At 38.7% G+C, this 23944-nt stretch overlaps 1 protein-coding gene across 1 annotated transcript in view; it reads left to right on the top strand.

Moving 5' to 3' along the window:
• Nucleotides 1-23519, top strand: part of LOC146003225 (uncharacterized) — a 39530-nt gene extending 16011 nt beyond the window's left edge. The window contains exons 2-3 of the mRNA XM_083141393.1: nucleotides 19021-19161; nucleotides 23222-23519. Of these exons, the coding sequence (XP_082997519.1) occupies nucleotides 19021-19161; nucleotides 23222-23292 (212 nt within the window). The 3' untranslated portion in view covers nucleotides 23293-23519. The remainder of the gene's footprint in view (nucleotides 1-19020; nucleotides 19162-23221) is intronic.
• Nucleotides 23520-23944: the final 425 nt, after the last annotated feature.

Raw genomic sequence — 23944 nt, 5'->3', positions numbered from 1 at the left:
TAAAACACTGAGACTCATACAACGCTACACAGAACACTTCATTAGTCTCTTTCGTACAAACACAATCCATCTATTAAAGGCTTTTTTACCATTGTTATTCTCAATTTGACTTCCTGACTGCAACTCGTCTCACCGATATGATACTTCCCAGGCAGTGGCAGCGATTAGGGGGCGAGGGAGGGTAGTTGCCCCCCACTTTTTGCCACTTTTGCACCCGCACTATGCTAAACCTTATCTACAAAGGGAAATATACTGTCTTTGCCCCTCTCCCTAGTATTGGCTCCTTGCCACCCCGCTTTTGGAACCCAATTGCCGCCACTACTTCCCAGGTATGAGATGCTGTCACCTTTATAATACTTTGGACTCGAGTTCTCACGTTAATTTTCTTTGGTTTCTTCCTAATAACCATATTCTTTGTCTCTTCTATTACCATCATTTTTATTAATAACTGCAAGTTGGGCGGGAGACGTAAAACACACCCAGAAAAGTCACTAATCTCCCACTGAATTTATAAAGGGGGACAGGGGGTCAAGACATGCATATTTTCTTTATACCAGAAATACCACTACAATCAGTACCCAAAAGCAAATTTCGAGCAAATATAGAAAAACAATGTTTTATCTCTTTTTTGATTTGGGCTGGGATAACAAAAATGCCAGAACAGAATTTTGCTTTCACGTTGCTACTGGCGTATCATAGCTATATTATTTTATAAAAAGAGAGTATTTTCAAGCTTTGTAAGCCTTTTAAAGAAGTTTCTGTGTTATGCTGTCTGTAAACCCCATTCAGAAGTTGTTAAAATAGAGATCTTTAGAATATGATGCCAAGTACTAGCGTACCCAGGATGTTTTTTTTTCGGAGGGACTGCATTCTAGGGGAGCGGAATACACAATAAAATATTTCGTAATTACCATTATTAATCTACGTTTTGAACGTTGTTGAAATACAGAAATGGTAATGGAGGGGGTGGTTCATTTTAAGAGGGGCGTTTGCATTCACCAGTTTGATTTTTCCCGATAATTTGAAAATTAAGATCAATTAAACAACTATGAGGTTGTTTTAAACAAATTAGAGAAGCGTGTACTGTGTTTTGGGATGCATTATAGTGATTGTATTTATTTGTGTCGTATTATGTATACATGTAAGAAGTTCGGGCATTTATTGTGTTGAGTCGTGATTTAACTTGTCACCACTAGGTGGGAGGACGGTGTTCTTTACTCCCGAGACCGTTCAACGCTTTTTTTATATGTCATCGGCAGGGAACGGATTTCTTCTTCTTCTCTTCCATTCCCTTATGCCGTTAAGCGTCGGGTACCTCGTTCTGTCCATCTCATCCACTCCGTCCGGTCTCGACTCATTCTTCTCATTTCGTTCTTAGTTTTTCATTATTTTAATCCTATCTTTTCTATTCTATCTTCCCATGTATTTCTTGGCCTGCCTCTTCCTACTCTACCCTCAACCCTCATCTCCATCACTTGCTTGGCTTTCCTATCTTCATTCATTCTATTTACATGTCCATACCACTTCAGCTGGCGTTCCTCTACTACTTCAGTCATTGTCTTCTTTTGTTTTACCTCTTCTCTTATTCTTTCATTTCTTATTCTGTCTCTTCGAGTTTTCCCCACTGTTCTTCTAAGATATTTCATCTCTCTTGCTTGAAATTTACTTAGATGTTTATCTTGGAGTTCTAAGCTTTCTGTACCATAGCCCATGATGGGAACTACAATTGAGTTGTAGAGTTGCATTTTTGTTTTTATACTGATCTCTCTTTTTCCCACTAAAGTATTACTCATTTGATAATATGCTGATGCTGCCTTCTTTGTCCTATTCATTATCTCTTGATCAATTTTCCCACTGCTACTTATGATAGTTCCTAAGTATTCATATGTTTCTACTTTCTCTAGTTGTTTCCCTTCACATATTATATTCAGGGCTTCATTTTCCTTGTCCTCTTTAGTCACCCGCATGATCTTACTCTTTTCTATATTAATCTTCATGCCTTTCCTTTTAAGTTCTTCATACCATTCTTCCACTGTTTGCTGAAGTTTCTCAGGTGTATCTGATATCAGTACGATATCATCGGCATATAATAGTGCTTGGATATATACTGGCCTTAATCTCCACATACCTATCTTCGTTCTGTGTGTTCGTCGTTTGCATATTATAGCAATTTCGTCTAAAAAGATGTTAAATACGATTGGACTGAGGCTGTCTCCTTGTTTTATGCCTTTCTCAATGTCAAATTCACCTGAGTATTCGCCATCTACTCTAATTGTTCCTACAGGATTATTATATACAATTTTTATTGCATTCAATAATCTTACTGGTACTTTCTTTGCCTCCAATGCTTCCCATACATATTGCCTAGGAACTGAATCAAAAGCAGCTTTTAGGTCTATAACAGCTAGATATGTGTCCTTTTTCTTGGCAATTCTTTTTTCCATAATCGTTCTTATAGTATATATATGATCTTGTGTTTGCCTTTTAGAGCGGAATGCTGCCTGCTCCTCCTCCATATCTTCCTCCACCACGTTTCTGAGACGTCTTTCTAGTATCCTTGTGTATAATTTATAAGCGACTGATGAGAGGCATATTGCTCTGTAGTTATTACAGTCATAGCTACTGCCCTTCTTATGTAGTGGGATAATGATATTTTTCCTCCATTCATTTCGTATTTTGTTTTCCTTCCATATTCTTTGAAACATCTTGGTTAAAATCTTAACTACTTCCATACCTCCATATTTTATTAATTCTGGATTTATTCCATCTGATCCTGCTGCTTTTCCTGTCTTCATCAGTTCTATTGCTATTTGAATTTCATCTTCCTTTATTTCCCCTTCTATATCTGAGTCTTGTACCTTCATGTATGGTCCATATATCATCCCTACCTCCTCTGGGTTATTATTTTCTTTCTGGAATTTTTCACCATAGTGTTTCCGCCATACATCCAACACATCCTTTTTTTCTGTGATCAATTTATCTCCATCTTTAATGGTTCTTATTGTTTTTTCCATATTTTCCTTTCAAGTTCTTTACAACTTTCCAAAATTGCCTTGTATTCTTTTCTCTAGCTTTTTCTTCAACCATATTTCCAAATTTTTCCCAGGATGTTATTTTAGCTTCCTTCACTATTTCCTTGACTTCATTTCTTTTTTCAATGTATTTCCTTCTATGTTCTTCTGTCTGAGACATAATATATTTTTTCCATGCTTCCTTTTTATTTTTTACTTTTTGTTTCACTTCTTCATTCCACCAAGACGTTTTCTTTTTTCTTGTATCTACTATTTTCTTTCCGCATACTTCTTCTGCAGATTTTATGAGTGCCTTTTTAATTCTCTTCCATATTTCTTCTATCTCTAGTTGTTCTACATCTGGTCCTTCTGTCAGTCTGGCTGTTACCTGTTCTTTATACTCTTCCTTCTTCTCTTTTTTCTGTAACTCATTTATCTTAATTGTTTGGTATTTTTTTTCATTCTGGGCTTTGGTGGTCTCGTGAAGCGTGTGTCCACTATTAGTAATCTATGGTCTGTACCCAGTTCAGCACCTCTTATAACTTTAACATCCATTATGTTTCTCCTAATACTACTGGTATATATTATGTAGTCTGTTATGCTTTTAGCATTTCTTCCTTCAGCCTGGAAGGTTATTTTATGTGCCTCCTTATGTGGGAAGAAGGAGTTTCCAAGAAGCAACTGATTTTCTACACAAAACTCCAGTAATCTCTTGCCATTCTCATTCAATGTCTTTTCTCCCCCGTATCTTCCCATACTACCTTGGACTAACTTCTTATCTTTACCTGTTCTTGCATTTAAGTCTCCCACTATCATTACATACCGTCCCTCCATTACTTCTTTATCTACTGTCCTCTGGAGTTGTACATAAAATTCTTCCTTATCAAGCACAGAGGCATCTTCTGTTGGTGCATATACTTGGATATATGATATTTTATATTCTATATCAAATTTAACTACAATTATTCTTGAGTTAACTGGTTCCCAGCCACTGACCTTTGTTTCATATTCCTGACTTGTTACAACTCCTACCCCTTCTTTTGCTCTTCTTCCATGGCCAACACCTGAATATCGGTATATCCCTCCTCAAGCCTTTGTATGCCATTTCCTTTCTTTCTTACTTCACTAATTCCCATTACGTCTATCTTACGTATCTTCATTTCCTGTACTAATTCAACTTCTTTTCCTAATATAGTTTTAATGTTCCACGTTCCCATTTTCGTTTTCCTTTTCCAGTCCGGTCGTTGTTGTGTTGATCTGTCCATTCCGAGGCTCCTGTTTTTTCTCTGAATCCGTTAATACCCTTGTGTGGGGAATTGGCCCAACGCAGGGTGGATTTATTTAGGGTTTACTCCCCTAGGGCAGTTGGCTTTACCATGCCTTTTGAGTCTGCCCCACCCTTGGTTTTCTGTCAGGGTATCCTTCGCTTAGCCTTTGGAGATCCATCTCCTCCCTGCAAGGCAGCAGGGGCAGTGCTTATTTAATGACTGCACTTCCTCGCCATGTCACAATGCTGTCAATGGGCTTTTCTGGGTTTTAATGAGGATGGTCCTGCCACAAACCAAGCCCCCAGACCCTTGTATCACTGCCGCCTCGGTCCGGGACTGCTTATTTGGCATTGCCTTATTCGCAGCTAACCACCATATCTGATGGCCGTTCGCTATCCGCCACCTGCGACGCGCCCGGTTGCTAAGGCTCGCCCCTCCCATAGGAGGCCGGGGGGATCGGATTTATGTACTAAAAATGTTAGACTTTGACATGTAAATATATATATATATATATATATATATATATATATATATATATATATTGAGTAAATTGATAATTAATAAAATTAATTGAGTACTTTAATCAAAATATAAAATTAAATAAGGACATACAATATGAAAAATGACAATTTCCATTAGGCAAACGGCTCACCTAGGTAAATAACATGCATTGGTCTCACATAACATTAATTGATGCAAAATTTAAATTCAAAACGTGCTTAAAGTTTTGTTACCAAAACAATTGATTGCCTAACATTCTTTTAAGTGCTGAAACGTGAATTCCCTCCTATTGTCCTGAAAGACAGATTTATGTTGACTAAAACTGCTTTCAGTATCGTACGAAGTAATGAGAGTATATTTATATAAAATATAGTTCACCGCGAAATCTGGAGTGCATTCTATCTGCCGTGGCGGAGTGGTTAGCACATCGCGCTACGACACCAGGGGTCCCGGGTTCGAATCCCAGCGTGGACATGGATGTTTGCGAGTGTCCATTCATCAATTTCATCATGTCATCCCTCATCCCCATCTTCGCAAATTAGCCAAAAGTGGCACAAGAGCGAAGTAAAATAAAGCAAATCAATCAATCAATCAAAAGGCATTCTATTTGAGGACGTGAAGACACTTGGGATAGTTTAGTTAGATTGGATATTTAGTTGAGAGCTGTGACGTTCGACAGAGAAAATTCGATATGATGTAGCAGAGATAACCAGCCGAGGCAGATATTTTCCAGTGAGCACAGTTATCTATTGAAAGTTTCATTATCAAATTTGGGCAACACCAGATTAGAAGCCGAGTGAAGAAGACGCATTTGTTTTAGGAGAAACATCATTACTGCAGTGGAAGTTTCTTTCATAACATCTTAGAGCGCAGTCTGGTTGGGCCCATAATGCGCTCTCTACAAAAATATCTTGACAAGAACATGAGGAATTGACGACATAATAAATAGTCCTACATTTCATTTGTTTAAAGTTAGAAGACAATAAATTGCATAATCTTCCGAATTACTAAATACACGGAAAGTAAATTTCCAACAATTGTAAATTTGTTGTTGCCGTAACAGATAGAATAATTGCTAGAATACTTTTTTTTAGAAACTGTGTCTAAATTATTCTCAAACATTCTTAACCAATTACAATTTTAGAAATTGCGCCCGCGGTTCCATCTATTGTTTAGGATTTAAGCCTGCTGGATCTCAGAATTAAAATTAATGTAAATTTTATGTGGTAATTTCGAATGAATTAGATTCACCTTTTGCATTATTTAAAGTTTCTTATGTTGTTGATACGGTCAGAATCAACTTATTAAATGGTACTGATTACCAGTGGATTTAACTTATTACCTTTCCAAATGTTTACTTTAAATTTGTAATTTTCACATTAACTTAGCAGCTGATTTTTCTAGTGTTCAATCTTTCCTGGACATTATCCCTTGTCTAATTTCTTGTATACTCTAATATCAAATTTTTGAAAAGTGCCTCTTCCGTCATATTGTATTTGTGTTAAATAGTGTCGCTTTTCTCCACTTTTGACTAATTTTGACGATGTAGGTCAGTATTGATATGATGATATTGGTGAAGGGACATTGAATATTTATTTCGCATGCCCATCTCTGGAGTTCGGTGGCGAGATACAAAGTCAACCACCCAATGCGATCGGCCACCAAGCTTGGCGCCTTTTTCTGTTGCCTTTAAGGGACCTTTCAGACCGAACTGACAAGCTACAAGTGTCTTATCGCTTGTTACCTCGGTACGAAAGCTCAAACCAACTAACCCTGTTAATTGCAAGTGGAATTTAATGAAAGTGTGGTTATAAAAAGCAATGAACTATCCACACATTGCCAACAACACCCAAACCCCCTCTCATTTCTTCATCCCTCTATTTTTTATTTTCACAGGCCTCGTTTCATGGTCGTTTTGGCTCTAATACTACTAATACTACATTACGCCCCCTTTACAGATGGAAATGTTTGGATAAACCCATGTTAATAAGGAAATATTTGGATAAACCCATGTTAATAAGGAAATATTTGGATAAACCCATGTTAATAAGGAAATATTTTGGAGACTGAAACTGTAGTATTTTAATTATTTGCTGTTGCTTTTACACCTCTTTAGTTAATTAGACGATGAAGGTGAATGATGAGAGCACATTAGTTAGAACCCAACATCTCTGGAAAGGGGGGGGGGGTACTACTGCAGATCAAAGAGAATATGAGGGACGCTTGGTTCATGAGGAACTGCAACAGCATGCAGTTTTATTTGGTAGGAACTAACAAAAAATATATTCTTTATGTAGTATTCATAGTTCAGACGATTGAATTGCTTTGGTTATAAATTAAGTTGGTTATAATAGAACAATGCTGATATGTTTCATTCTTGTTTCTTGATTGGTTGAGTTGTTCTTCGTCAACGTATCTTGGAAAAACTAGACGGGATTGCACAAGTTTAAAAAAAAACCCTCCAGATCGCAAAAAAGTTCGTTCAGAGGTCACTTTAATAAATTTCGGATGTGTGAAAGAAATCGATAACTTATTGAGAGTTGGTCGACCACTGGGAGACATTTCAAATGCTATTTTAAATACGGCGCATAGACATTTGAGACTGAAGACACAAGGTGTGACATCGGTCTTATTCGGCAAAGTATAGCCCATTCTGTTGTATGGTCTTCTGCCAACGTTCCGTGAGCACCACCATCTCACGACGATACCATTCGGCTGGTTTTGAGGTTCCAATGTGTCGAACTGTCGTCCTTGCAGGAAATGCGCGAGAGAGCGAATCAAGTGGTAATCGGATGGCGCGAGATCAGGGCTGTATGGGGGATGAGGCAACACTTCAATTCCCTCCAAGTCCTGGAGTTTCTGGGTAGCAATTCATGACCGGCGATATGAGGCGTTATAGACCTGTAACAAGGCTCCTCTTCCGACGCATCTGAGTGCTTCTGGAGCATAGCATAATGGACCCGCTACAGTTGTACAGCATAAAGGTTCCCATCGACAGCACATCCGTCTGGTACGAGTTCCAAGAGCACTGGACAATCGATATTCCACCATATACACAACGTGATTTTCTTTTCAAAACGTCCCCTTTGAACAAGTGGCATATTTATGCGAGACTGGACAGTCAAATTCTTTGAAATTATAGGGACCAGTACCAAACTTTTTGCAGAATTTATGAATAAAATATGAATCTAATGAGTCCGTTGTGCTGATGATAATGAAAGCACTCTCTCAACATTTGCATTATGACCTGTAATGGCAAACAGATATTCAGCAATTACTGTAATTTGAAATGGTTCTTGAAGTTTCATCTCCGGTAGTTTTTAGTTCAATAACTTTGTTCTCTCTACCCCCTGCTCTACAATAAAAATATTAAATAAGAATGGGAAACACTTTGTTCCATCAGTATAAACCCCAAGACAAGAAATTCCACTAAGGAAGTGAACAGTGACATCATCAGAATGTGACCACAAAACTTCGTTCATTAATAATGATGGCTTCCGTTGCTCTCCTAGCAGAAACTTTTATTTTCTTTTTGGGCAGTGACTGAATCAAAATAAATTTCACTATTGAATTTTGGAACGTAGTCCATAGACTTGTAACTTGCATGATTTATCTTTGTTCAACTGAAACACGTATTATCCTAATTAATATTATGTGACGCTGAAAATGCAGGGAGGCCTCTCCGATGGCGCAGTGGTAGAGCCGTCGCCTTGTATTCAAGGCGTCCCGGGTTCGATTCCCGGTGGAGGCACATAGTGGTTCGGATTCCACTTTAAAAACTGTAGGCCCAGTCCCGATTAGCCTTACTGTGCATAAAGTGGACTTAAAACACCAACTCAGTCACTCAATCAATCAATCAATCAAAATGTAGGACATTTATGATATTTTTCAAATTCCTCCCGGACGCCGGACATAAGGCTAAAATGTAGGACATGTCCGGGAAAAACCGGACGTCTGGTAACACTATGAAGAACACATGAAGTGTAATACATTTTTGTACTGTAACCAGATTTTTTTTTTTTTGTGTACCCAGAAAACTAAGTGGGGAGTATTGTTATTAATGTTTGTCTCTTGCACATGGTAATCTAGAGAAGGGGTCCTACGTTTGAACATTGGTCAGGCAATGGCGTATCATTGGGTTTCTCCCATCATACTTTTTTTCAGTTTATTATTCATCTTCATCGTTATGATTAACACAAATAGTAGGACATTGACTTAAAATAACAATAAGCGTTTTGTATTCTGCGTTCAAACGGGAACGAAACCAACAAGTGTGCATTACCGCATCCTGCTGACTGAAGAAAGAAGAAACAAAAACTTCTTTTTCCGCTTTTTTATAAGTTTTAACATGCCGCACTTTTCCGCTTAAAACATATAGGCATCCAAAGATGTATATGCTTTAAGTGCTTGCGTTGTGTAGGAAAAATTACTTTCTATTAAATATGTATAAATATCGCCAAATGCAACGACGGTCAGCAAACTGGGCTCATCGTGGAATAATCCTGTAATACTCATCCAATGGATGTGAAAACCTCTCTACTTTGTCCAGATATCTCTCCTTCTCCTCGTCGTTAAGTGCATTTTACATGATCCATTTCATCTGACACAAGAAGAGAAGAAAAGTGACGAGTACGCGCTTGAATTACCCGGCGGCCGTGAACTGGAAGTTGCTGTGCTACAGTTCCACAATCGATTGCGCCATTCGATATGTTTTTGTTTACAGAGAAATTTCCTGGGTAAACAAAAAAAATATATCGAACAGAAAATTCGATTGTCGCAGGTGGAGATAAAAGAACTTCCGGTTTGACCAAATTCGCAATGTAAACAAGTCAGATAAAGATTATCTTGGAGCTTATATTGTTAGAAAAGATCGCATACAGAATTAATGATTTAAATTTTTTAAGTAACACAGAAAAACAAAGGTGTCTGGAAAAATTGGGAAGTTCCTAAATCCGTTCGATGAAGATTTGAAGTAAATACTAATCTTTTCGAAGACAATGCTGATTTTCTACCCTCCCTATATTGCCATTGATTGTACATAGAACACTGGATGCCGGCCCCCGTGGCGGAGTGGTTATGACATTGCGCTACGATGTCAGATGTTTCGGGTTCGAATCCCGGCCTGGGCATGGATGTTTCTGAGTGTCCTTTCATCAATTTCATCACATCATCACTCATCCCCTTCTTCGCAAATTAACCAAAAGTGGCACAAAAAGCGAAGTAAAATAAAGCAAATCAATCAACCGATGAAGATGTGATGATATAGGCCTACTCATGATTGGCGGAAAAGAGGCATATTACAATAGATAAGGTATTCTTAGAATAAAACAATAACAAACACGTACGTGTTTTAATGATTGCATTTAAACGTAAAGCCTACACTAGTCGAGAATACTACAAAATGACAATACTACAATGACGTAACAACCATACGTGTCACTAGAAGGTCTTGCACAAACTCATGAATTAGTATCATTTGTAGCACGTTGATTTTGCAGCGATATCTTCACACATTTTAAGGTTGAGTTTTGTTAGTTTTTAAGAATTTATTGCACAGTAAATACAGCCATGGTAAGAATATCTTTCTTTATTCAAATATGTCTTATTTTACGTCACTTTCGTACCTATTGGGTTAATCGTGACGATAAGGATGTTTGATGGATTTTAAAATGATTTAATACAATTACACACCCAGGGTTCGAATCTGGAGCCTCTAGCTTTGTATAGCCCTTGACGCTGATCAGGTGACCATGGAGGCCGGTATGTTAAGTTTGTGTCTGCAATGTAAGCGTAACATGATTAATGTCGTAAACAGTCATGGTTAAGACATGCGAGAGGAAAGAATTATAAATGATGTTTTGATTACTTTTGTAACCATTATACCTAAGAAAACTGTACACACCCTGTCTCCTGAGCTCATTTTTAGAATAATAAATGAACGATTTGTTAACTCAAGTATGATTTTCTTAACGCATAATTACTATGCTCTGCTCTCGTTACAAAAAGAAAGTTGAAAAAGTAGAAATATCCACATGGAGATAAGGAAATATTGCAAAAAATATCAGGTTTTTGACATTCGTCATAAAGAATAGAGAATGTAGGTCATGCTTCAGAGAATTGCATGCATTAATATATATTTGTGTGTAATACAGTGTGTTTCAAAAGTCTCGGAAGCATAGTTTTTATCGCTTATAACAACAATAGTTTGACCTTATGAAGCCTTATGCTTTTTCATCGCCACTTCAGCCTTCCCGTCGCTTTGTAATCAAAGTGTCCTGAGTTCGATTCTCGGTGGAGGCACATAGTGGTTCGGAACCCACTTTAAACTGTAGGTCCAGTCCCGATTAGCCTATCTGTGCGTAAAATGGACTTAAAACAAAAACTCAAGCCCAAACTCTTTGCCACTTCAACAGTGGCCACGTGTGGGAATAGCGGATGTCTATCCGAAGTGGAAAGTACAGTATGCATTTTAGTACCATATAATCTAGGTTGGCAAAACTCTCAGCATATTTTACTTCGCTCTTCTGCCCAGGCCGGGATTAGAATCCGGGACCCCAGGCACCGTAGTGGGATCATGAATAAATAATAAAACTGTATATTTTGTTTTCAGGCGTTACATCATTGTTAGCAGTGACAACGATTAGGGGGTCGTTGTGGACAGTTGCCCACACATTTTCCTACTTTTTACTCCGCACTATGTTTTCTTAATGTTAAGCCTTGCTTGCAAACAAAAAGTTATCTCCCCCTTCCAGTTTGGCACCCAATTGCCGCTACTGATTGCAAGCCTGCATTAATACAGTGTAAACTGCATTAGCTCGACGAGAGATCGTACATGCACGTGTATACATTGTGTGCAAGCAGTGGCGTGTTCAAGGGAGTATTGGTGGGAGTCATACCCCCTCTCCTTTGGCCCAGTATTCCTAAAAAAAAGAACGCCAAGGGCAAGAAAAGATGGCAAAATAAGGGCTGACTACTAAAAAGAGTATACCCCCCTTTTCGAAAATCCTGGACACGCCACTGTATGCAAGTAAAGAAACTACCCCCTACAATATTTTATCGTCCTCCTTCCCCTCCCCCAGTCACTTTTTACTGAATTCAAGATGAGTCCGACTAGTAAAGTGGACTTTTTTTTTGGCATGTAAACACAAAATGTTTAATAAAAACACAATTATTATGAGGTTTTACATACATATATTTTATCACCTTTAATACTTATATGCATGTTAATTTCCAAGTATCGTGAAGAAATGCGGAAAATGTGCCGTGTCCGAATATTAATGTGAGTCACTAGATACCTCGATAGTTTTAGCTTGACTTTCTCTAATTATATAAAATATAAAACACTGCTCTCATTGGTTGATTTATTGGTTTTTGTTTTTTCTGGGAAGAAAGGTTCCGGTATTTCTAAAGTTGGTTTGTTCTTGTGTCGATCATAATTGATTGATTGAGTTGATGTTTTAAGTCCACGAACAGCTAGGCTAATCGGGACTGGACCTACAGTTCAAAGTGGAATCCGAACCCAGTGGCGCAGGAACGTTTCTCATTTGGGGTGGTACAAAATTCGAGCTACACACGTGTGTATGCATGCATGGATATGTATGTGTACGTATATATACATACAGTGAGTGCAGAAATTATTCGTACACCGTGCCAATTATTATGAGAACAGGTGTAAAACGTGAATGCGACATGTAAAGATCACTAAACCCCGAAAAGACGATAGAATGCACATTGATTGATCTATCCCGTCGAGAAACGGATTTTAACATTAATACATACACAAACCATGAGCATAAAATACACACAAATCGCAAGTAATGTGTATAAAAAGTATTCGTACACCCAGAAAGTCTGGAAGAAAAAGGGTACTGTAATGCGGAGAGAAGCGAGTCTTTTGTTTTCACCTGTGCACACATCACGCCAGCGCTGCTAATCTCCAGTTGCTGCAACCAAATGTAACGGGGGAGTGCCAGTGTGCGACACACAATCAAAATGGGCCGCAATGCGAAAGAGACTACTGAAAGTGAGCGAAAATTAGTTATTAAATTGCATAATCAGTGTAAACGTTTACGGGAAATCGCCAGACTTGTAAACAGACCCCAGTCGACCATCCAGACGATTATAATTGATCGCTTTGGAGAGAGAAAAACTGAACAACAAACGCAGAAGTGGGTGACCACAGGTGCTCAGTGACCAGGGCAAGCGTTTTTTAGTGCGTAGGATCAAGCAAAACCCCAAAACGACTGCTCCGATTATAGCTGCAGAACTTGGAAACCGAGGCGTGAACGTATCTGCAAGCACAGTGAGGACTGTATGTAAGAACGAAGGGTATCATGATCGAATACCTCGTAAGTAATTTTGGGTCAATCCAACTAACAGGAAGAAATGATTGCAATTTGTTGCTAGCCATGAAAATAAACTTTTTGGAAGCGGGTTATATTTACTGACGAAAGCAAATATAACTTAATCGGATCGGATGGAAGACGTATGGTATGAAGAATGAAGAACAAGGAACTCGATCCCAAGAACTTGTCACCTACTGTCAAACACGGAGGTGGTTCCATACTTGTATGGAGCTGTATGAGTGCAGCTGGGGTCGGCACTCTTCATTTCAGAGAGGGCACAATGGAACACAGAATGTATATTGACATATTGAAGAAGAATCTTCATGCTAGTGCAGAGAAAATGGGTCTAGGTGGCAATTTTGTGTTCCAACAAGACAACGATCCAAAGTATACGGCTGCCAATACCAGATTGTGGCTTCTCTACAACGTGCGGGAACAGCTCCACACATCTCCCCAATCACCTTACATGAATCCAATTGAACACCTGTGGAGTATTCTTGAGGAGAAGGTAAGGCAGATGCAAATCTCCAACAAGGCGGATATGCGGAAGGCTCTGCAGGAGGAATGGGATTCTATCTTGCCCGCCGTCACTTCAAACCTCGTGGAATCGATGCCAAGAAGACTTAAGGCAGTGATCAGTGCCAAGGGATATTCATCGAAATATTAGTTCAGATATGGGACCAGATTCCTGTTTCATTTTGTGCTATAAGATAGCTGTACGACTAATTTTTGTGAGTACGGAAAACGATTATTTTCTATCATGATATTTTGCCTGAGCTATGTATAATTTTTGTACTTCTTTTTTTTAATGATATTAATAAAACAATGTGTAAACTCCTTTTCGGTACTGTTTTTGTGTAATTTGCTCCTCGGATCACGGCGTTCAGTCAGTATTACTCTGGACACTGTACATACATACAACCAGAGATGGCCATTTGACCTCGGCCTCCAGCCTCAGCCTCCGAACTCCATCACGGCCTCAGCCTCGGACCTCCAACTCGACCTCACACGGCCTCATCCTCCGACCTCCAACTCGGCCTCAGCCTCCAAGCTCAAGTTCGGCCTCCTGCCTCACGCGGCCTCAGCCTCAGAGCTCCATCTCGACCTCATGCCTCACCCTTCGAGTTTCATCTCGGCCTCCGAATTTCATCTCGGCCTCCGGCCTCACAGGGCCTCAGCCTCCAACTCGACATCAGCCTTCAAGTTCAAGGTCGGCCTCCGACCTCACACACCCTCAGCCTCCGAACTCGGCCTCACACGGTCTCAGCCTCGCAAGGCTCCTCGAGGTCGAGGCTGGACATCTCTGCATACAACACACACACACACACACATACAGTATATATATATATCCTCCCCTACCTGGTAGTGACGCCCCTGTCGAAGTTAAACCTAATGTTGTTGCTAAATCATACTCATTTCAGCAATACCTTTTTATTATATTCAGCCATTTCTACTCTTTTTAACTACTAACAAATTCTGCGATTTTTCAATGCTGCAGCAAGTCTTGCTGCTTGAAATCGCTGTTTTATAATTTTTCCACTATGTTGCTGAAGAATTTTGTAACTTGTTGATTCCAAATGAATCAAAGCAAATGATCAAAATGTGTCCGTTGCCCAATACCTACGTCTACTACTGCGGATGAACTGGGAAAACTAGCAAAACGAACTACGAACGCCACGACTTATTCTTCTGAATGCAGAGCGGAGACAGACAGAAGCAACTAGGAGTTGACGAGTCTTGCCATTTTTCTAAATCAAACACCAAACGATTGATGTCGTAAATGAAATATTGGAATCGTTTCTCGATATCTAGCACGGCCGATGCAGCCTCTTCTTTAATACACACCGTCCACTCTTCTGGATTTTTCGTAACCGTTCCTTTCTTCATCTACTTCTTGACAAGACAAAGTCCTCTTCAGCTTTGCAATGCTTGACTTCTTGGCCGTCAAGTCTTTATCGAAGATTTTCTCAAAACGTCTTAGAATCCACGTTCCTTGCTTCCAAGCATTCCATATAAACACGAACGCAACAGTCAAGTTTGGAACGGAGTTCTTGCAGACTTTATGCCCGGATTTGATTGTAAGTCTTTCTCAGATCCTTCTTCCCTGCATCTTTTTCCGCATCATTCTTCATCTGTCCTTTTGTCTTGTCCTTACTTACAGGGACACATTGTATTCGTGACTCGAATAAGTAGAACCTTGTTTATTCTAAACAATCTATGGCTGAAGAACCGTTCATGTTCGTGAACTGCAAGATCCACCTCATCTCTCAAGTACTTCTCGTATTCTGAGCGCCTGTCTATGTCTCTCATCCTGCAGGAACGAATCTTATCATTGATCTTCTTACTAACGGCATAGTCCAATCTTTTGGTCGGCAGCAGATCTACACATACCCTGTACTTTGTCTGGATACTGTCTTTCAAATCGTTCATGGCAGTCGAGCAAAGATCCTCAAACATCGCGTTTAGGTACGCCATCATTCTGGAGCTCTCTTCGTTATCTACAATCTTCTCGTTTTGTTCTCTCTGCACAAGTTGTATCTGCAATCTCTTCTTCTTTTGCATTCATAGGGATTTCGACAGGAATCTATGCTCTGTGAGGATCTGAAGATACTAGAAGTCCTGAAAGACTAGATGGGGTGCGTCTTCTCTTTTGTCTTCTTTTTTTTGAGTTTTCTTTGAAAACTGTCGACTTCTGTTCCTCCTTATCTTCTAAGATCCAGAATATGTCTGCTGCAGAGCCATAGTCCGGCCTTCTCTCTGTCTTCTTAGCAGGAGCTCTTGCTGTGAGGGATCAGAAATCATGTCAGTTTCTGAAACACCAGATGGCGTTTCTTCTTTGTCTTCACTCTTCATAGTTTCTCTCGAAACTGGTGACTTCTCTTCTTCCTCCTTTTCCAAGATCCAATAAATGTCTGCTAAAGAGCCATGACAAACGAGACTGCTACATTCGACACTACTTCCTGCAGAATGTTTGTTGAGAGTACTTCCTTTCATTTTATCAGCAGACTCTGTGAGAAAGTATGAAGGGAAGGGGGATTCCACAGTTTCTGAAGCATCTTCCAGTCTCTTATTTCTCCTTCTTCTCTCATCTGCTTGTTCTTGTGAGCTACGAATTTCATAGATCAGGGAGCCTGTTGCAGGCACATCGTTTGTTGGATTGCTGCATTCTGAAGACTTCAGCATGTAATGGAAGGAATCTACCTTTCCTTCCGTCAGTTTCCAGTCGTGGGATGCTGTGAAGACGCACTGACTGGAAGATCTGTTGGCTTTTCTTTTTTGTCAACGTTCGTCGCATCTTTCCTAGCTTGCCTTTCCTGCTCAGGAACTTCTCTGGAGAACGGGATGGCTGCTAGAGGGAGAGAAACGCTTCTACGACAAACTACATAAGTACTATTGCAGAACTCAAAACGGTAAAGCAAACAGTGTCTGTCTCCCCGAAAGACGTCTCCTAAAACGATGCAATGACACCCTGGTTCTTCCGAGTGTCTAGAACATAGGATTGTTGCATCTGAACGAGACCCGTCTTCAACAAAATACGCAGCCAGGGAACTACAGGGAAAACTAATCTCTGTAACAACAAGCACGATGGGACCAGACCAGCTCGAGACATGGTGGTAGCATAAGGCCACGGCTCTACGTACTCTACGAGGCAGAGTTTAGTTGTGTCCACCTCGTAGACCGACTTACGTAGCATCCAATACGTAATGGTAATATTGTGGATCCCGTCTAGGAGCAACTGTCCTCCCAAGTAGCAGTTGAAATATTTGAGCTTCCTCACTGCTTCTTGGAGACGGGTCACGTGACGCTTCCTTACAATTTGCCAGATGCGACGACAGAGGTAGGTCCAGAGCCAAGGACTGGAGCACTTGAAACCACGACCTTTCAACCATTGAAGTGGAGGCGAGGGGACAAGGGAGGTAGAGGCAAAAGTCTTCCCGTTCCCTTCCGTTAGCTGTTTCTACCTGGAACTGGTGAGGCGGAGGAAAAGCCAGCTAGCTCCTTCCAGCCTTGCCCGCAGATCGTGCGTGAAAAACAGTGTTGCATATGGACTGTGGCTTTAACAAGACAATAAATATTGTGATTTGAAAATAATTTAGAGATGTGATATTGATTGATCTATCTCTGCTAGACTAGCTACTCCTCAGTGCACATCACTAATAATAAGTCATCACTCTTGACCTGCAAGCAGTGGCATGCCCTGGATTTTGATTGAGTTTGTGTTTTAAGCCCACTTTATGCACAGTATAGCTAATCAGGACTTGACCTACAGTTTAAAGTAGGATCCAAACCACTATGTGCCGCCATGGATTTGGTAAGAGGGATAGTTACACACACACACACATATATATATATATATATATATATATATATATATATATTGTTGTAATCCCGTCTTACCTGGGATCTGAGGTCACAGGGATGCTTCAATAATACATTTTAGGTAAAGCTTAAATATACTTGTGAGTTGAACCTGCTCCAACTAAGAGGAATGAGATATGGAAGGCTGAATTTAAAGGTTATTTACGCTTGTTCATACGTGGTAGGAGAATGATGTTCTTGTCCAGATGCTTCTTGCAGACTGAATTGTGACTGATGTAAAGTTTCGATACTGTGACCCTTGACTCAGTTCCGAGCAATCCCGCGCGAATAGCTGCATGCTTATGCAGCCGTAAACTTCGTACACCGTCATCGTAGTTTAGTCAGTTGTAATGTGTACTAGTAATATAAGAGTAATGAGAGCGAGCGTCGTAGTTTAGTCAGTTGTAATGTGTACTTGTAATATAAGAGTAATGAGAGCGAGCTTGCTTTTATAATCTTTGGCTTCGAAAGGTTATTACACCTTTCGAACACGCTGGATCATGTCAATGCTTCACGGAAGTTACGAAGTTTGCACATTCTTGGATATATATATATATATATATATATTGTATCCAGCCCTTATTTTCCATCTTTCCCACCTTTTTGACAGTCTTATTTAAAAATAATAGGCCAAGGGACAGAAGATGGGGGTTATGACCCCCGCGAACACCCCCTTGGGCACGCCTCTACTTTACATTCATTGCCATTATCCTCAAATGGTGTCTCTACTTCAGAGATATTTTCTGCCAGTCACCTATTAATATCCTCATCGATATCGATCTTTGTGCCGTAGCCCTACATCAAAAAGAGCTGTCTAGAATATTTGGGTGTGCAAGGACGGGGGTCATAGCCCTCATTTTGCCCAGTATTCATTAAAAAAGAACATCAAAATGAGGAAAAATGGCAAAATGAGGGCTGACTACTAGAAGTGAGGAAAATATATTAAGATTACAGACACCAGAAGCCTGTCAGGACTGGACTCCCAGGTGATGTTTTGCTCATAAAACAACTTTCCGATCATATTTGGCCAAATTCTTTTATAACCATATATGAGCTAAGAATAAGATATAAAAATTCTGGGGTACTTACAATTATTCGAATATCTAATTTTCATAAATCTAAGACAACTGCACTTTTACGTGGTCAATATGACTGCATTAATGACACTTAGGTCTAAGAAATAGCTTACTGCTTCCTTGCATATACGCCAGCCGTTTTTTGTTAGTAGTAAACACTACACATGACAGGGACGCATAAGTCACGCTGAGTTAGAAACCAACTGTCATGTAGCAAGCGTTTGTAGGATGAGGGATTTTAAGTCCCATCAGTTGATAAAGGGTTTTAAATGAAAATTGTATGTAGTTTACCTGACCTACCCTCTTGGCATCCCAATTAAATATTTACTTATTGACAATTTCAGTGTAATTTGCCCCACTTTGAATTCTCTGAATGCATAAATAATAAGTAAATTATATATTGTACTAAAACTGACCCATATGGTATTTACTTAGTGAAACATTTCTTTTTCGTTCTTAGCGGCGAGGGCACGTATGCTGTATGAATCTCTCCTTGTGATGAGGCAGGCCTTTCCTGTGGGCGAAGAAGGAATGGCACTCTTGCTGTGTATTCTCAAACAATCTCGTTCTGTTCATGAAGCTTCATTGAAGATATATGAAGGTATCAATTCAAAGTGTATTTACTTGAAATTCTTTTTTGCACTGTAGTACTTAGGAGCACATATTGACAACCTAACTTGAAAGTATACACCAACAGCGCAAACGAGATGGAATAGTACTAGTTTTAATCTTAATTTTAATTGTATCTACTTCCACTGTCTGATATTAATATTTACTTACCACTGTTATGTTCACTTGGTGCATACTACAGTTCATGAACATTGGCTTTGCAGAAAGCAAAAATAGATCAGCAAAGAGCAGTCATGTAGCATAAAGGAAGTGACACCTGTCTGTTGCTCGACATGTGGAGTTAGAAGCAGAACTAACCTTACTCCGTATCTGAAGGTTGAGCATGCAGGAAGTTGGTTGCAGCTTAGCACTTGATTTAGCTAAGCACAAGACACTAGCCATAAAAGTGTTCTAGAAAGTGTTTATGCTCACCAGATCTAGATATGACCAGACATATATATCCCCCTTAAGTGACTGTGAAAAGACATCCCATTCCAACCTTGGGAAGTCGTCTTCCTAGTATTTGGATAAATGCGAAAATAGCCACAAGATTTGATTGAAAGATATATGAATGCTTCTCACTTCTTAAGCTGCATCACAGGATGTAGCTTCTGTACATATTGCAACACATTTTCATTTCATGATGTTTCTTCAAGTAGTTTGTCATGGCTTGTTATCATGTCATGGAGTTAGACTCATGAGCTCCAAATGAGGGAGAGATTCAAGGATGGGGACTGTTTCTCTTTACTTGCAGTCATATCCCAACCATTGGGCATTTAACATCCTCTCTCCCCTTGCAGTTGAACCAAGAATCTCAAGATGATCAGAGGGATTTGAAAAAGTTACCCACCATTTACTTCTAAGTTGGGCAATGCTGTACTACACATATTCCTTATTGCCCTAGATAATGCACATTCCTAAAGGGCAGGTGGAACAGTCTGTGTCCAGCCAGACACAAGGAACCTAAACGTCCCCCACAGACGTTTCCCCATGGTGAGTTGGGGAAAGAGAGGTCTGTGCGCTGGATGGTCATAGGAGAAAGAGAAAACTTAGCATTACGTTTATGGGAGTATTGTTTTACTTGTTCTCTTAAGGAATATCACACTTCCGATAGAAGATGCATTTTCCTTTCAAATACTAAAATAATTAATGTATAAATTTCAGTTACTCCTTTTATTTCAGAAATTGAATTGTTTGTAAATTGTAGTTCCGTTAAAAATGTTATTTACACTAACTTTATAAATATATAAAAAGTAGTATTTTAAGGATCCAGTTAGTCTAAAATTTAAATAAAGTACATACATTTCATAACCATACAATATGTTCACAGTTATTCTCATAAAATATTATAAAGAGTAAGTTTGTTCTACAAAAACTTTTATTTTTTACTTCTCAAAAATATCTTGAGTGATTTATTATGGAAACTTACGTTATTCGGAGAGTTTATGAGAAAAGTGGGCCTTGATAGGTGCCACAATTCCCAAATTTTATCAAATCAAAAAATATCCAATATGGTGGCCATCATCACACAGTTGGCGACTTGGCTGAAAATATCTTAAATGGTACAAAAATTAATTACCAATTTTTTTCCTTTTATCAAAAAGCCAATTATTTGGAACTTAGCCACCAGACTGATAAAGATCATAGCTACAAGACACACTTTTTTGAGTACTATGCTCCATTTGGAGAAACATTTTATGGTGCATGTTTCATTAAAATATATTAAAACATATATAGTTCTAAAGCTTAAAATTCCAGCAAAACCACAGATATTAGCGAAAAATTCAACAGAACCAATTTTAAGCCCATCTAATGAGGATATAGATAAAAATAAAAATATATCTACTTGTGACCATTAGTTATGGAGATATGGAGTGTGTGTGATAAACAGGGCTCGAAAAATTCCGGTCGCCACGGCGACTAAAAATTTCAGCCTGGCGCCTGTGATCTTTTGCTGTAATATGTACGAAATTTTGATGATTCTAAGTTCAAATTGCAGTACAGCGTAAGTTAGCAAATTATTATTTTTCTTTTTATCAACGTTGTGAACATTCCATAGAGTCAGTAACAATTTCTTACCCTTTGTCCCCCATTTCCTGCTTTCTCAAATAATTTAGCGATGTTTTGAATACTGTGATGCTCAGCATCTTATACAGTGTGCTTCAAAAGTCGCACAATCCAAACTTTGGAAATGTATATCATGAAAACCGTAAGAGATATTTACACTGGGTTTTCTGCATTACAAAGCCTCATCCATTGAGATATTTTTGAGTGCTTAAAATTATCAGTTCACTCCGTACAGAAAATTATATAAATTAATAACTCACTGAAAGCAGCATTCACATTTTTCAGGAACTTCTGAGTAAGAAAAATATGTAAGAAATTATCGAAGGGTCATAATTAGACATTTGATGACTGATGCCATGTGAGTCTGTCATTTGCGACCAATATTGATAATGTGCAACATTTGATGAATTTTTGGCTGGCGATTTTATGGGTTGAGTGAAAAGTGCCATTTTTGAGACATATATCCATATATGTCAACACTAGCAGGTTGAAATATTGCCAACAGTTGCATGCAACATGTGTCTAAATTGGCTATACATTTACGTGGAAAATCGTAAATCAAGATTTTGTGCCGAAATTGGACTTTTGAGAGAATCCTAGGCTGCCCTTGGCTCACTTTCGCCGCTACTGTGACTGTTTTTTTTTTTAAATTGATACAGCATGGCGTATTCATTGGAGCAGTGTGTGTGCATTGCTGAAGAGTATTTTACTACTCATTCTTACACTCATGTGCAAGAGGTTTTCCAATGAAAATACCCTGCTTCTGCTGAACCTCACAAAGCAACTGTTTTCAAACCAGTCAAACACCAACAAATGATCCCACAAATTGTTTGAGTTGGTATTTATTGTTGAAAATCAGTTCTCAGATGTTTTCAGCAAATTAACAATGTTTTTTAAAATAATGTAATTGCATTTATTTAGATAAATGCTAACATAAATTTATGAACCCAGTGATAGCCTACAGATTAGTTTAGTGCAGAAAACCCGGTGTAAATATCTCTTACGATTTTCATGATATATATTTTCAAAGTTTGGATTGTGTAACTTTTGAAACATACTGTATGTAGTATGCACAATTGCTAGTAGGTGGTATCCTGGCACCTAGCTTTGAAGAAAATTTTTCGAGCTCTGCTGATAAGTCAATCCCTATTTTTTAAGTTTGTAATACATAATGTAAAAAAAAACATTGTATGGTGGTAACTATCACAGGGAACGAAAGCTAGTTCTATACCATTTATGTTACAGGTAACTAAACATGCCACCAACACTTAGCACAGAAGAGTGAGCAAGAATTGCAGGAAAATACGAGGTATGGAAATCGGTAGCCAAGTCCAGCATTGAGAATGGTCGAAATGTGACACTGAGTCCCAAAACCATAAAAAAATGTCACATTGATGAGAACAGGTTTTGTGTTAGATGCCCAACGTACTGGTCGACTGTCACGTCATGATTGGAAGAGAATGTTGTACACATGCAGGAAATTTTTGAAAGAAGCCCTAAAAAGTCAGTAAGTCAGTCAGGCCAGCAGATAGAGCAGGCTAAAATGCTATACCATTGAGAAAGTTTTGAAAAAAGAATTAAATTTCCGTTCCCGGAAGCCTTATTACGTCTAGCAAATCTTTCCCGAGGACTGTGACCACTGCATGGAATTTGCAGAAATCATGGTCGGATGGAAAAAAGATAATCCTTTACAGATTTCCATACCTCATACCTTGCTGCAAGTCTTGCTCGCTCTTCTGTGCTAAGTGTTGGTAGCATGTTTAGTTACCTGTAACATAAATGATATAGAACTAGCTTTCATTCCCTGTGATAGTTACCATTATACCAGGGGTTCCCAAACTTTTTTGTTTCACGGCACCATTAGTGTTTGATAATGATACCTGACAGTCATAACTCCACCCCCCCTAATTGATCACCATAAACTGCTAAAAATAAGATGCTTCACATTAACATATATCTACATATGTGTGTATTTTTAATTACAGGAATTCGTGAATTATCAGCACGAGGATTTGGTGGTCTAGAATCTTATTTACGAAATGGATATAACTATTGACCAGGAAAATCAAGTTACCAATCAAACATCATTTAATTTTAAAGGAGTTTTGTTGAACAGTACTGAAAATACCTAGTTATGTAACCAACCACATTTTGTACCATTTTCTGTTCAGTTAAAATATCACATTAGCACTTCTGTTCAAAGCTAATAACTTTGTGTGTATATTGTACGTGTTTTATATGAGATTTTATTATATGGATTAAAAATAAAAGTTTCAACACATACAGGTGTGTGTTTTTGTGTAAGCACAGCACACAATTGATCATGGTCAGACCACTGGATGGATGCCAAATATTTTGTTTGGTTGTGTATTCAAATAAAGATGTATTTTGATTTCCAGTTAGTGACATTCAGTCCACTTGTAATTGAATATCCAATTTTGCAATTTTTCAAACAACAGTTCAGACATATAATTCTAAAATGAAAAAAATCTGAAAAATACAAGATACTTCGCAGTTATATTCTACAGAAGCAAAAGCCTTAAATTTACCTACCACCTCATTCAACGCAAGGTCTTGTATTTTTGTTGTTTTATGTTGCTTTTCTGCAACTTGCAGCCAAGCAAGACAATGAGGTTCAGTGATCATTAGATTAAATTATGCACGGGACTTGAACCTGGGATCTTGGTGACAAAATCAAAAGTTATCCA

Source organism: Lepisma saccharinum, chromosome 20, assembly GCF_977018435.1.
Source record: "Lepisma saccharinum chromosome 20, izLepSacc3.1, whole genome shotgun sequence".
NCBI classification, from domain to species: domain Eukaryota; kingdom Metazoa; phylum Arthropoda; class Insecta; order Zygentoma; family Lepismatidae; genus Lepisma; species Lepisma saccharinum.
Note: the sequence above shows the minus strand (reverse complement) of the source record. Positions and strands in the feature narration are given on the sequence as shown.